Genomic DNA, 14152 nt, shown 5'->3' with positions numbered 1-14152 from the left:
GCAACTAGTTGCAAGTGACGATGCAACTGAGGTATGTCCTAACTTCTTAGTTGTAAAGCAAATTATTTTTAGTTGTATCATTTCACGCTTCCTAACTTCTATATTGACATGTTGACAGGCTGCTTTTGAAGTGGACAAGTTTGCTATGCGCGTAGGAGGAACGCGGCCAAAGTCAGAGGGTCGAGATGCATCTCTTTGGCACTACATTCCTGCCCTCAGAGCCGACATAGTGCGGGTTTTTCATTTAGACTATGCAGAGATCGCCTATGCCGAGCTCCTAAAATGTAAAGCACTTAGTGCAGTCTTATCGGAGAACCCCTTAGCCTCGAACATAAATAAATGTATTTTGGTAGCTAGGGAAGCTGCCTTGTATTGCTTTACGGGCAACCATCCCGGCTCAGTTTTAGGCTATGAAGAACATACTACAAGGACACAAGAAATACAACATTACCATGTAGTGAGTAATGTGTGTTTCTCCCCATGCCTCAACCATTTCTTCTGTAAATATACAAGTGGCTTGTTTAAGTGCCTCAATACCATGATCATCCAGGTGAGGTCGCTCTAGAAGATTGACCATTTTATTACACACCTCCCATACATGTGCACGTTTTAGGCCAAGCCTGGCATCATTTCCTCGATATTGTTGTGACATCATGTGCATATCTTCTTCCAAATTTCAAAGTCAGTGTGGCTATGAGAACCCAAGTGGTTTGATAGCAAGTGTCTTGCCTTTGATCCACCCATGCAAATTTTATTAGGGTTGTCTTGTGTAGGGTTTGATTTTCTGTCCTTTGTCAAGACCACTGCTCCAGCATGTAATCCCATAGAGGAAAGTACACCTTCTAGTGCACGTATTGGTCCTCTTCTCGTCGATCTTCGAGCTCCATGTTCCAGACATAGTTTATGTGGAGCATCAATAGCTTATCCAAAATCTTGAGTCTTGCATGTAATGTGCACACATGCACTTGACATAGTGGAATTTCTAAGATTGGGTTCCAAGCATTGTCCTCCTGGTCACACGACTAGGTGGCTTGCTCTGGTCACAACTTAATATGCCATTATGCCATACCTTTGATCCTTTCCTCTGTTCAGCATCAAAAACGATTGCTTTTTTTGCACCCACCTGTTTTTGACTTCTGCCTTTGCTAGGTTGTTTCCCTTTTACTCTTGAGTCTACTGCTGTCTTGGAATGACAACAGTAAACACATGAGAATATAGTATTCACACCTGTTTTACAACCCAACATACACTTTAAGGTTTTTAGATCGCCACCCAAGTGCCATTCAACGTTAAAGCAGCCTATTCCGGGAACATCAAGCTTTTGACCATTGACCTGACAAGAGATGACATGTTGAATGCCAGACCGTTCAAAATACCACCTCAAGGTATCATGGTTCTCTTTTGGGAGGACCCATGCTGCTTGCCACCAGATGTTCTTCTTTGATTGAATGCCGTAGTAGTCTTGCTTATGCCCTTGACCCTTATTGTTGCTGTCTTCAGTTGCATCCAACTCTTGGGTCTCTAAAGGCTTTTCTCTAAGTGCTCGGCTCATCAAGGTTAAACTAACACGCTCCAGTCTTTGACCTTTAACCACTTGACATTCATCCAGCTTCAAGACAAACACAGCATTTCCACCTGTCTCTTCAAGTGTGAGGCCATAGTACTGAATCATTGCTTTTTGTAGCACTTCCATGTCAATGTAGACATTGTTATATGCATTGTATTCAAAGGGTTTGATTGTTGGCATTGGCATAATATCCTCCACCCACTTGTACCCACCCTCGAACATGGATGCAATATCACCATTAGCACACTTCTTTGCCATCTGTAAGCTATAAAGTGTTGGAAGCAAGGATTGCATAACTCCCTTTGCTCGCAACCCTAAAGTGATTGACCTGTACATTGCTCTGTAACCTTTCTGGCTAATACCTGCATATATCAAGCATCTCTTTGGGTGTGACAATTTCTTTGATTTTCTTGACGAAGGGTCTCCCGCAGCTTATCATTACCAGAACCTGTTATCATTTCCATGATATCCTTCTCCTGAAGGACATGCTGAAGAAGGGAGGCATTAACATTGTCCTCAGCGTTGTTACATCCTAGTATAGCTGTTGCACAAGCCCTACAATCGCAAGAGTCACCCATGAGAGATGCTTTATTCATTAATTGCTTCTCAAAGCTGCTATAATTCCTACAAAAATTTTTAATTGGTTGTTTGTTTACGCCTCTTGCATGCGCCTGCTGTCTTAGAAAGTAACCCAACAGCTTTACGTTTTCTTTGCCTTGCGTGATATCCAATGGGAAGGTGAGTGAAATGGTGAACACGACACCGAAGATTACGAGTGGAGTGTTGAAGACGAACATAATTATCAGTAAATTGATTTATTGTGTGCACACGATCCGCTAGATTATTCTTCTGCACCTCAAGCTCCTCTGAGAGCTCTTTAATCCTCTGCATCAAACTATTGATCTGCTTAGTCGATGCCGCTTGAAGCTGGTCGAAGGCAAATTGTGTTTGCCTCTTTTCAGCTGCCTCATCTAGCCACAACATGTGTAATCTCCTACAATAGCCAAGAAGCCCATTGAAACCATCACCAACAATTGATCTGCTTAGTCGATGCCGCTTGAAGAGCTGGTCGAAGGCAAATTGTGTTTGCCTCTTTTCAGCTGCCTCATCTAGCCACAACATGTGTAATCTCCTACAATAGCCAAGAAGCCCATTGAAACCATCACCAACAAACTTAAGAAAACTTGTAATGCTTTTGAATGGTGGAGGGGCACCAGATATTGGATCTGGTGGATAAAGATTTTCATCAATCCAAAGATCAATGGCCTTTGCTCCTTGCATTCGAAGCTGATCGTATGAAATATTGGGTGCAACATGCCTACTGCGTAGGGTTGCGTATTCTGTCTCCAAATCAACCTGAAGGCGGATCTTAGAAGGCTTATTGGTGATGTCTTGTAGTGCCATCTACAAGAAAGTAGGCTTGTAAGCTTGGGTTGAATAGGAGTGGAAGGAGCAGGATATGGTATCAAAAAATAATGGGAAGAATGGAGATGAGGGTTGCTTCTCTAGAGCTGCATTGTGGATAGAGAAAGAAGCCAGAAAGGGAGCCAAAGAAACATAGAGAGGGTTGGCAATGGTGAGACGAAAATGCAAAGGAGACAATGCATCATGGGAAGCTTCTTTAGTGCAAGCTATGGCTGCTAAGCAATATAGAGAGAGAATACATCATGAAAAGGTTCTTCTGGGCTACTACTGTGGGTTTGGAGAGAGAACCAAGTATTGTAGAAAGAATGCTCCTGGTAAGCTTCTTCCTTGCAAGCCATGGCTACTACTATGGGTTTGGAGAGAGAAGGCTCATTTAGGAGTACAGACCTACTAGCTATGGAGAGAGGACCAAGTACTGTAGAGAGAATGCTCATGGTAAGCTTCTTCCGTGAAGCCATGGCTACTACTGTGGGTTTGGAGAGAGAAGGCTCATTTAGGAGTACAGATCTGCTAGCTATGGCTTCTGGAGTAGAGAAAGACGCTTTTTTCCATGGAGAAGGAGTGCAGGGCGTTTTAGAGAGAAGATTTAGAGAGAGAAAGAGATCTGGTGTACACACAAAAAAGGGGGAAAGAAAGTGACGATTTTTTGGAATGTTTGGAGTTCGATGCTGCAGGCTATGATAACTGACTGACAGCCCATTACAAAGCTTTAAAGTCACCTAGGTGGCCAGATCTAAGAATATCTCCTTTTTTATTATTATTTTTATTTTTGTGAAAAATCAAATATATGCTTTTAGGACTAGGCCTCTAGGCTTGGTCAAAGATGGATTAGCATTTTAAGCATTTCACTAAACGTCCAAATTAAAGGGCCCAAGAAGACTCCATTGAGTTCCTAATGTTTTTGCTCTCTCTCTTTGCCTTATGTTTCTCTCTTCTCTTTCTCTCATATGCATACCTTAATAGTTCACTTAAGTTATTAAATAAAAGCTTTACTAAGCTTTTTATTTTTGTGGGTAGGTTAAGGTAAGCGGCCCACAACTTTGGTGAGGAGGCTTGGATCTTAGGCTTCTCCACACTCCCTCAACCGCCCGTCTCGCAAGAGCTTCTAGTAAGCATATGAGGTAAGCCCTTGACTTGAATCTTTGCTATTTTTGCACCTCCAGGTGTGCCGGGGATTTATTCTTTACTTGTGTTTTTTTTTTTTGCCTATGCATAGAACTTATGCATAAGCTTAATGTGCAAGCCTATGCATAGATCTTATGCATATGCTTATGCATTAAACTTATGCATAAGATCTATGTATGCATGTATGAATATAGCTTATGCATAGAGCTTGTGCATAATGCTTATGCACAAGCTCTATGCATAAGCTTAATGCATAGGCTTGTGCATTAAGCTTATGCAACATAATGCACAAGCTCTATGCATAAGCTTTATGCATACATGCATATGTAGAGCTCCTTTCTCTTATGTACCCCCTAGTCTCCCTGATCATTCTTATCTTTTTTTATCTTCACCATTTCACTTTCTTTAACTAGCTCCCACTCCTCGCCTCGTCCTTAGAATCCCATGTCTAGTGGTGGTCCTGTATTCTTTCATTATTCTTTTAGGTACTTTGTGTAGTCTAGCCTTCATAACTTCTTTCATTAGTGTGTACTTTATATGTAGTCTTATAGGTACTTTTAGTCTAGCCTTCACAGCTTCTTTCATTATTCTTCCAGGTACTTTTTGTAGTCTAGCCTTCACAACTTCTTTCATTATTCTTCCAGGTACTTTGTGTAATCTAGCCTTCACAACTTCTTTCATTAGTGTGTACTTTATGTAGTCTTGTAGGTACTTTGTGTAGTCTAGCCTCCATAGGTCTAAAACTTTTGGCCAAATACTTCCCTCCTTGCATCTGATGCTATTTATCAATTGTCTTGACCTAGGAATTCACACTCTTTGTTATCAATATGGTTGATCTTCTTGCATCAATTTTGGTACTATCTATGTTTAAAGTATTAGGATTTTTGGTGCCTTGCTACCTTACAAAGGAATTTATATTCATGTAATGTCATGGTGGTGGTCCTTATTTGATTCAAGAACTTGTATGAATTCGCATCAAGAACTTGTATCAATTTTCATAATGCCATGGTGGCAATCGTTATTTGTTGCCTTGCTGCCTTATAAAGTAAATTCTTTCAATTCACGTATGTCATAGTGGCAAAGCTTATTAGATTCAAGAACTTATTTTTTGACTAGCTCTAACATTCCTCTTTGACCAAGTTTTTCTTACTGGAGATGCAAATCCACTTCAACAACTCTCTCGTTTTTGTTCGAATGGGGCTTTGGCTTAGATTTTTGCTATGAGTTACTCTAGTTACTCTATGACCTAGATTGTGGGCATAAGAAAGTCACTTCTTTGGAATTATCTCAATTTATTTAGTTAGATTTTTTAAAGAGGTAACAATTCCCAAAAATGCCTTAAGTTTTTAACCTCTTACATTTATCCATCACATTCTCTTTTATGATGTATTTCCCCGACTCCCCTTCTTATGCCTTCGTATAACTTTTACCCCTCTCTAAAACTTCCCTCATCTCTTCTTTCAGTAGAGTTTACCTTCCCTAGTTCCCTTGATAAATGCAAACAAAGAGTTCATTTTTCTCTTCGTCTCATAGAAGCCATTATTGAAAAAATACAAAATGTTGAAGATTACAATGGGCTAAAATCTAGAGTACTTTCCAATTTTTTGCAAGGAACTTGAGAAGTTGTTGTAATGAAATTGCTTTATCTTTAAGGTTTCCATAAGTGTTCCCATCCTAATAAAATTCTTTGTCTTTTAAGATTTCCATAAGTGTTAAAAATTCAATAAATCTTATATTCTATTGCAAGCTTCCATAAAATGTAACTGCTTGTACTTTTATATGTTGGTATTCATTTATACAAAGGTGGTGTATGAAGCCCCACCCTAGGTCCTTTCTCTTCACATTAGCCACCTCAAACATTGGTTTAGACCTCTAGCTTTTTCATATATTCACACCACATGTAGGGAATCTTATCATTACATGGCATGTAGTACAAGACATGTAACATTGAGGCTTTTGGATAATAAGGCAGGAGTTGAAGAAGTTCGAAACTTACGAAGCCTCATGTCAAAAGATTTTTTTGCCTACCATTAAGAGTGTTAAATAAAGAGGCATTCATCCCCTTATACCCCATAGCACTATGGCATATATGCTCAAAGAGAAAGATTTAGCCGATTATTCCTAGGCAAAAAGTGAATAATGCATTCCCAACAAAAGTGTAACAAAAATAGTGAAGGAAATGACACTACAATAGGCCCACTCTACTAAGAAACATTCACATTTTTAAGTCTTTTTTTTTGGTTTGGTGTAATATAATATTTTTCTTCACCTATTTTTACTAAGTCTTTCAACTAGTAAATGCAAAAAAAAATTGTTATGAGTTTTTTAAAACTACAATCTACATTTTTTTTTGGTAATCATTGTATTGTGTGATGCATTCGTATTATTTAACATTGTATTGTGTGATGTATTTGTATTTTTTAACATTGGAGCATGTACAAAAGCAAATTTTACTTTTTCTTGCCTTGATAATCTAAAAATCTATGTTATCCTTGCCGCCGTAAGTCGAGATGCCATACAATGAGAGAGCTAGAAATATGTCTTTCTTACTTTGAAAAAATGCATTATCCTTTCAAAGACAAGTCACTCTTGTGTGTGGGGTTAAATGCATTTGACGATGCCATTAGTAATGAAAAGCAAAGTGATACTATGAAAATAAAGAAACATAGAGCATCAAAGCACAAAAATAATACCTCTAATCTATTCTTATTAAACAAAAATGCCCTTTTCAATTCCCTTCGCTTGAAAGGCTCTATTACTTTTGCTTAAAAATCTCTCCTCTCTCTCTCTCTCTCTCTCTCTCTCCTCTAATCATTTCATTTTCTAATTTATGCTATCAATGTTGCAAAACATTTACATAAATTCAAGAGGAAAGTAAACTTTCTACTCTCTCTCTCTCTCTCTCTCTCTCTCTCTCAAACACACACACACACACACACACCTCCATAATCATTTCAATCCCATTATTGTGTTCTCTCTTTAATTCCACTTTTAGGTTTTGCCAATAACATTTACAAGAAGATGCCTAAGGTGGCACACAAAGTTGTTCTCCTCTCTCTCTCTCTCTCTCTCTCTCTCTCTCTCTCTCTCCCCCCTTTGATCATTTCACTTCCACATTTATGCTACCATTTCATTTCCATTTTCATGGTGTTGCAAAAATATTGACAAAAAACTAGTAACATTTTAACCTTCTAGTCCAATACACACATGTTACTTTGTCTTTAAGGTTTCCATAAGTGTTCCCATACTAATAAATGCTTTGTCTTTAAGGTTTCTCTAAGTGTTGAATGTATACAACTAGCCCCCTTTCTTAAAAAAACAACTGATAGCTATGCCCAAGAGAAGTCATCCCATGGGCATTGATCATACGAGGTAATATGCATGCAAAAAAGAGTTGATCAAAACTAGCCAACATGAATCAAAAAATAATTCAAAGGTTTCATAATGGAAATGACATAAACCTACATGGCTTGACATGCACACATGTTTGTGCACCACATTTTCAACACAAGAAGATGCCTAAGCCGCCACACGAAATTGTCCCTTATAATTTCATTTCCATTTTCATGGTGTTTCAAAATATTTACAACTTTGTAGGACCAAATTTTGGTATGCTACGTGCCTTAGTATGGAAAGAAAATGGACACATTTATTTCATGTCTTACTGAAGTCTAGAAAAACCCTTAGACATATATATTATTATATATTAATGTAGACTTTACAAAAACCCTTTTCACATATACATTATTGTAGGCTTCATATAAGTACCAAAGTTTACAATAGCCCTTTTGACACCACAATCTTTAGGCTTCATAAAAGTATCAAAGTTTACAATAACCCTTTCATAAAAGTACCAAAGTTTACAATAACCCTTCACCACAATCTTTACAAACCTTTATCCCATACACACAAGGGCTTCTCATTGTGTTGTAACAAGGTCTTCATCAATTTATGGCTTCTTTACAATTACCACAGGACACTTTGCGTTGTGAGCGCAATAATCACTAACACTCCCAAGAAATGCTCTGCAAATGCAAGTCTTATTAGTGCATACGATCAAAAAAGGATAAAACTTATCATGGAACCTTCATATCAAAACAATGAATGATACATTGTAACCTTTCCTACTAATAATCAAGAACTTGAGAAACTTAAACTTGTCATGGCGTAGGGAAAGGCCACAAGGAGGCCTTTCCCATCCATCAAGGAGAGAGGGAGTCAGAGAACAATGAATGAGTGTAGGACACATAGACATCTGCAAAAGGGTTTCCCAAAGATATGCATACATGCAGATCAAACTCATTTTGACATGATTCTAGCTCGGATATTGACAGGCAGCTGCAGATCAAACTCATTTTGACATGTCAGATTCTAGCTCGGATATTCATATTACGACTACTCAACAGTTTAGAAATCGATGGGATTGATGGCATCTGCAGGTAGCCAAGGCATGTTGATAAGATGGCATGGATGGTGCCTCTGACTGCTCCTGTCCTTGACGGAGCCTTGATATCAAAACAATAGCATCCACACTATTCTGGAGCTACCACATAGCCGAGCGAGGGCTCGTCGGCCACGTGGCAGCTCTAGAATAGTCCCCCGCTCGTGAGGGGAAGTGGCAACCCACGGATCACTATACTAGTCACTAAACTAGTACCTTTTTATAGCACCGTAGCCGCGACTACCAATAACCAAGAAATCTGGGTGAAACTTCTCAACCGCTTCGCATATAGCATCCCTAGCATCTCCAAGTGCAACCATTGTCTCGGTATTCAGCTGCATACAAAAAAACCCACACACCACTCCTTTCCCATTAATCCCTGTAATTATATGCAAAGAGAAAAAAACTCTTCTTAAGCATATGTATGTAATGTGTACACTTTTCCATTAGAAATATTAGACAGAGTTGAAGAGAGGCTACTCTTTTTGACTCCAATTATTACTTGTCATCTCAATGATGTTTTGGAGATGTCCGAAGTTCAAAATAAAACATGTGACAAATTGCATGTGAAGGCAATTCAGCTCCTCTCTCTCTCTGTCTCTCTCTCGCCATGATTGATCTCTGTCTCTCTTGGAGACATGATCTCTCTTACATGAGCCACGAATCTCTTACCTCTCTCTCTCTCTCTCTCTCTCTCTCTCTCATCTCATACATGAGTCATGAGTGCAGCCCCTCTCTCTTCCTCCCTCCTCTCAAGAGGTGATATCTCTTGAAGAAACGAGTCACGATCTATTCACGATCTACTGAGTGCAGCGCTCCCACCCTCCGTCCCTTCTGAGGACATGAGTCGCGCGGAGTGCAGCTCTCTCTCTCTCTCTCTACCCCCCCAACCCCCTTTGAAGGCATTATTTTCTCTCTTGTAGACATGATCAGCTCTCTCTGTCTGTCTCTCCTCTCAAGACATTATCTCTCTTGAAGACGTGATACTCTCTCTCTCTCTCTCTCTCTCTCACACACACACACACACGAGTGCGGCAATGGAAATCTGCACAGTCGAACACCTATGCGTCTCAGAGCCTTTACGCATAGCTGCCCATGCCTGCTAGACTTTGTTAACTTTTAGCTCACAAAAGAAAAAACAGATGGGCGAAGTCCATCTTCCAGGCCGAGCTCTGTAGGCCTAGCTATGTAGATTGTCCATGAAATGGGCGATCTGTAGATGGCCCAAGAGAAAATGGGGAGGAAAGCTAGTTGTAAAACAATCCTCTACTCCATGAAGAAAGAAAAATGCATCATCAGGCCACTTACATGCTTCTCATCACAAATGGCTTTTGCACGACACAGAACTTTCTTTGAGATCTCTTCTTGATTCTTCCTCAAGGATTCAAGTATTTCCGGTGTGATGTAAAAACCTGCAGGAGGAGAAATAAATAATTAGAATGATACTGCGCTAATTATAATGAAAAACTTCCTTAATTAAAACCTAAACATGCAGGTGGGTGAGCTTACCAGGGCCTACAGGTCCCACTAAGACCTGCGCCGGAGTTTGAACATGCAGGAGCTTGATAATGTCGGAGCACTTGCCGCCGTCGCTGCATGGCAGGATCAGGTTGTCGACGGCCCACGAGAGGGAGAAGATGCTTTTATCGCTCTCGTCCACAGCAACCAGGATCTTGCGGGGCTGAGACACGGCGGCCATTGCACAACCTTCGTCGCCTGCGGCTGCTTCCATGATATAGTAGCCCAAGAGAACCAGGTGATCAGAGATCGGCGATGGAGACACAAGAAAAGAAGCTGCTGCAGCTGAGGTAGCTAGGGTTTTGGGAGAGAGAAACGAAGCGTTTAGAAGGTTGACGGTGGTTTTGAGCCCGTGGATTTGCCTTCCGCGTGGTTCAACAATTCTACCAGCCCCGCAAGATCCTGAAGCTCAGGTCGCGAGTTCAATACTCACCCTCCCCCTCGCTTCTCTATAGAACCCAAAACCTATCTTTCACCTTGAACGATGGAAGATATTTTTTTTAAATCTTTTTTTCCACTTTATCCACACTATTATGCACTGTTCTTTAAGCATTGCCTTGCTCCTGCCTTTTATAAAGGCAAGCCAAAAATATGCCTCCAACAATTGTAAAATTTCTTCGCCAATGCAAATACAAATTTATGTATTTTTTCCTAATCAAAACCTGAAACAATAAGGCGCAAACAACCCAAGTATTACTTGCTTTGAAATAGCTCAAATAAATATTATAAAGAGAAAAAACATTGAAAAATAAATAACAATGTCCTCCATTGTTTCACGATGTCCCCCATGACCACCTTGGCACCCTCCTTCCTCCCACAAAAAAAACCTAGCCCTCTTCCTAACAAAAAAAATTTAATAAAGTATTTTTAGGATGCACGTGCACATGGGATGGGCCTAGGCACATGGGCTTAGGGTTATTTACATGTGAGATTAGGGCACATGGGCCTTGGGACTATGTAAGGCATGTGCTCTACGACTATTGTAGCTTCGAACCTTTGGAGTCTTTGGACTATCATTACACTTTACTTTCCAATGTTAATCTCTCAAGCTTCCTTAATCCATGCTGGACTTGAGTTTCTAGTGCTAGATGAGTCAGGCTATTCTTTTAGGTCTTCTATTCATGGGGATATCTATGACTCTATCTCTTCTCCTAGCTCTCATAGCATATCTGGCAACATTCACTTGGGTTTAGTGCATATATTTGGGCAGTTAAACATCACACATGAGCATAGTGATGATTTTTGTCACGGGACCCTTTTGTACTTTCTTGAAGAAATAATTAAAAACTCATAAAATACATCAAAATTAAAACAAAGACTTGAATTAAATTGAAAAATAAATAACATAGTATAACACAAGGCAAGGGAAATAGAATAACATGACCATCAAGACAAGATTGGGTGCAATCTCCCCCCCTATGCCGTGTAGCTCCACTTCCACGACATGAGTATTTAGAGAATTCTATTCATAAAAATAGCCCAAGGAGCTATTAATAGTTGAGCGTACAAATTGGGCTTGCTTTTCCCACTTTTGGGGTATTGCTTTACATATTTTTAACCATATCAAAATCCCTAAGGCTTGTATATATAAAAACCTTTGCCCAAGTATAATTGCTAAGGGGCCTTGTTATATAAAATTAACTTTGTGCACATTTGCACATATAATAATCTTGTGCACATTCGCACATTCCATTAAGCTGAATCCTGCACAAATTAAATTAAGCATATTTTTCTACGATTATTAATTCATTAAAAATATGATAAAATATATACATGTAACAGTCCTCCCGTTTGAGGAAACAACTATCCTCAGTTGTGTAAGAAAAATGTCGAGAGAATAATATTATTGATGTCATAACCTGCAAGGTAAACTCAGAGGTCCGAACATGGCTCAGAGGCACAAAGGCATGCTTCAGAGGTTCTTATGGACATGGAATACCAACAAGAAAAACTCGTGCGACACCTAAAGTGGTGATCGTCACACTGATCATCACCATCAAATCAAAAAATAATATGCACAAAAAGTCTAATACATGATTCATAAAAGGAAAATAATCATCATCTTCACACCACCGCCAGCCATACAACACCTCAATCGGTACCCTCGTATAGTGCGACACCTCAATCGGGACCCTCACACATCTCATGCAGTGCGACACCTCAATTGGTACCCTCACACTTCTCGTTGGCTATACTCAAACACTGTCCACGTTGGTTAAATAATTAATTAAAGACATCAATTGATCCTAACATCGTCTTGAGATATAGACAACCCATAAGTATTCAAATAGTAGTCACACACATGTTTTCGAGGTGTAAGTAACCTGGGAATCACCCCTTCATACAAACCAACTGAAACAAACAGTGGAGGCCCACAAGCATGCCATATACGGGCGTCCCCGATATACAGTTGCATAAATCCATGAGAGGATGGCTTTATGATTGGTGTGGAAGACTAGATCTACACATAATGCATATGCAATGAACCAATCAAATGAATGTATGTAAGATGAGTCTAAGTGTCCCATACCACATAGTAGGCGCGTTGCACTTACACACATAGGATGGTAAAACATAAAAGACATAAATGCGTCTGGAGCAAGTATATGAAACCAATTTGATGTCCCATACCACCAGATTGATTCTGTACATCACTTCCTTCAGAATAGAAGTTTGAGGGTGGAGTGGCCAATTCCCTCTGAAACTTAAATTCCGACACAAATTTTCTCTATCTAGAAATTTTATTTAAGTTACTCGACTTGAACTAATCTTACTGTTGAATCTATGGTTTATTAATTAGGTTCTTAGGTTGGAAAAATATTATCGAAATAGTTATGGAAAAGTTGTATAAAAGGAAGTGAATATATACATATCTCCATCGTTGTAGTGTAATTGAAATAATATGTCAAAAACAATATTAACACTCGAAAGAGATGTGAATCGTTATTACTTCTATGGATAGGGTATATAAAGTTATTAAACAGAAACTTAACACCATAAGAATAAAATTTAAATTGGTTATGGATATAAGGATAGGAAATACTAACCTTAAGTTGAAAAGTTGTTGCGAGGATGTGAGATTATAAATGAAGAGTGGATAAAATTGATTTTTCAAAAGTTTAAGCAAAAATTAAATATGAATGACTAGTAACAATTCTAACAATCTTGATTAAGTGAACAAGTCTAGGTGATGAAAGATTAATTTACATTTGAAATTGGAATAGACTTGAATAATAAACATGAAACTTAAGCATAAGGAAGTCGTACCTTTTATATATATTCCATTGTAATGATGCTCTACGTTGAGAAAAATGAGAAACAATGCAAATGGATTACAATCTAATTATTCTTCCAAACCTAACTAGGATTATATTAAATTATGACCTTATAAGAAATAGAACTTATGGTAGTACTAGTGTGGCGACCTGTCTCTCCGACGGGCAGGAAGCATTTTCCATGTAGTTACAGGCAAAAGAAATATGTGTAAAATCACCCTTCCTTTCCATTTGGAAGCTAGGCACATCGAGTTACACACAAACACACATAAAGATGTATGTATGTATGTACATGTACGTATGTATATGTGTACATGTAATCCATTGAAACCATACATACTACAACTGGAAGATATGTATATATGTATGTACGTATGTATGTACATGTACGTATGTATACGTGTACGTATGTGTACGTGTACGTGTAATCCATTGAAACCATACATGCTACAACTGGAAGATATGTGTATGTGTGTGTGCACCTATGAACGCATGTGTGCATGTCACATACACACATGTAAATATGTGTCTGTGTATGTGCACGCACCCATAATATCCATAGATATTGTTCACACTCATACATATATGTATACATCGTCCTCAACTTGCCAACCTTCTATATAAACACATCATGATTCCCATATATATCCATATAGAAGCTTCTAAAGCACCAAACTTGGCATATAAATATACATCTAACATTACAAACCCATAAAATGATGACAATCTTAACACACCTGAACACGGCTTTAAAACAATCTTCGGACAACTGGATTATCTCTCCTCGGTAGCCTATACCCC

At 38.9% G+C, this 14152-nt stretch overlaps 1 protein-coding gene across 1 annotated transcript; it reads right to left on the bottom strand.

Annotated features, from left to right (window-relative positions):
- Nucleotides 1-7834: 7834 nt before the first annotated feature.
- LOC147603278 (universal stress protein A-like protein) lies at nt 7835-10481 on the bottom strand. Its single transcript, XM_086796775.1, has 4 exons — nt 10068-10481; nt 9867-9970; nt 8775-8893; nt 7835-8142 (listed from the first exon to the last, which is right to left on the bottom strand). The coding sequence occupies exons 1-4, from the start codon at nt 10288-10290 to the stop codon at nt 8067-8069; spliced, it is 522 nt and encodes a 173-aa protein (XP_086652901.1). The 5' UTR covers nt 10291-10481; the 3' UTR covers nt 7835-8066.
- Nucleotides 10482-14152: the final 3671 nt, after the last annotated feature.

This window comes from Cibotium barometz, chromosome 64 (assembly GCF_041138505.1).
Source record: "Cibotium barometz isolate CiBa-2024 chromosome 64, ASM4113850v1, whole genome shotgun sequence".
In the NCBI taxonomy this organism is placed as follows: Eukaryota; Viridiplantae; Streptophyta; class Polypodiopsida; order Cyatheales; family Cibotiaceae; genus Cibotium; species Cibotium barometz.
The sequence above is the reverse complement of the archived record's forward strand: the minus strand, read 5'-3'. Positions and strand labels throughout refer to the sequence as shown.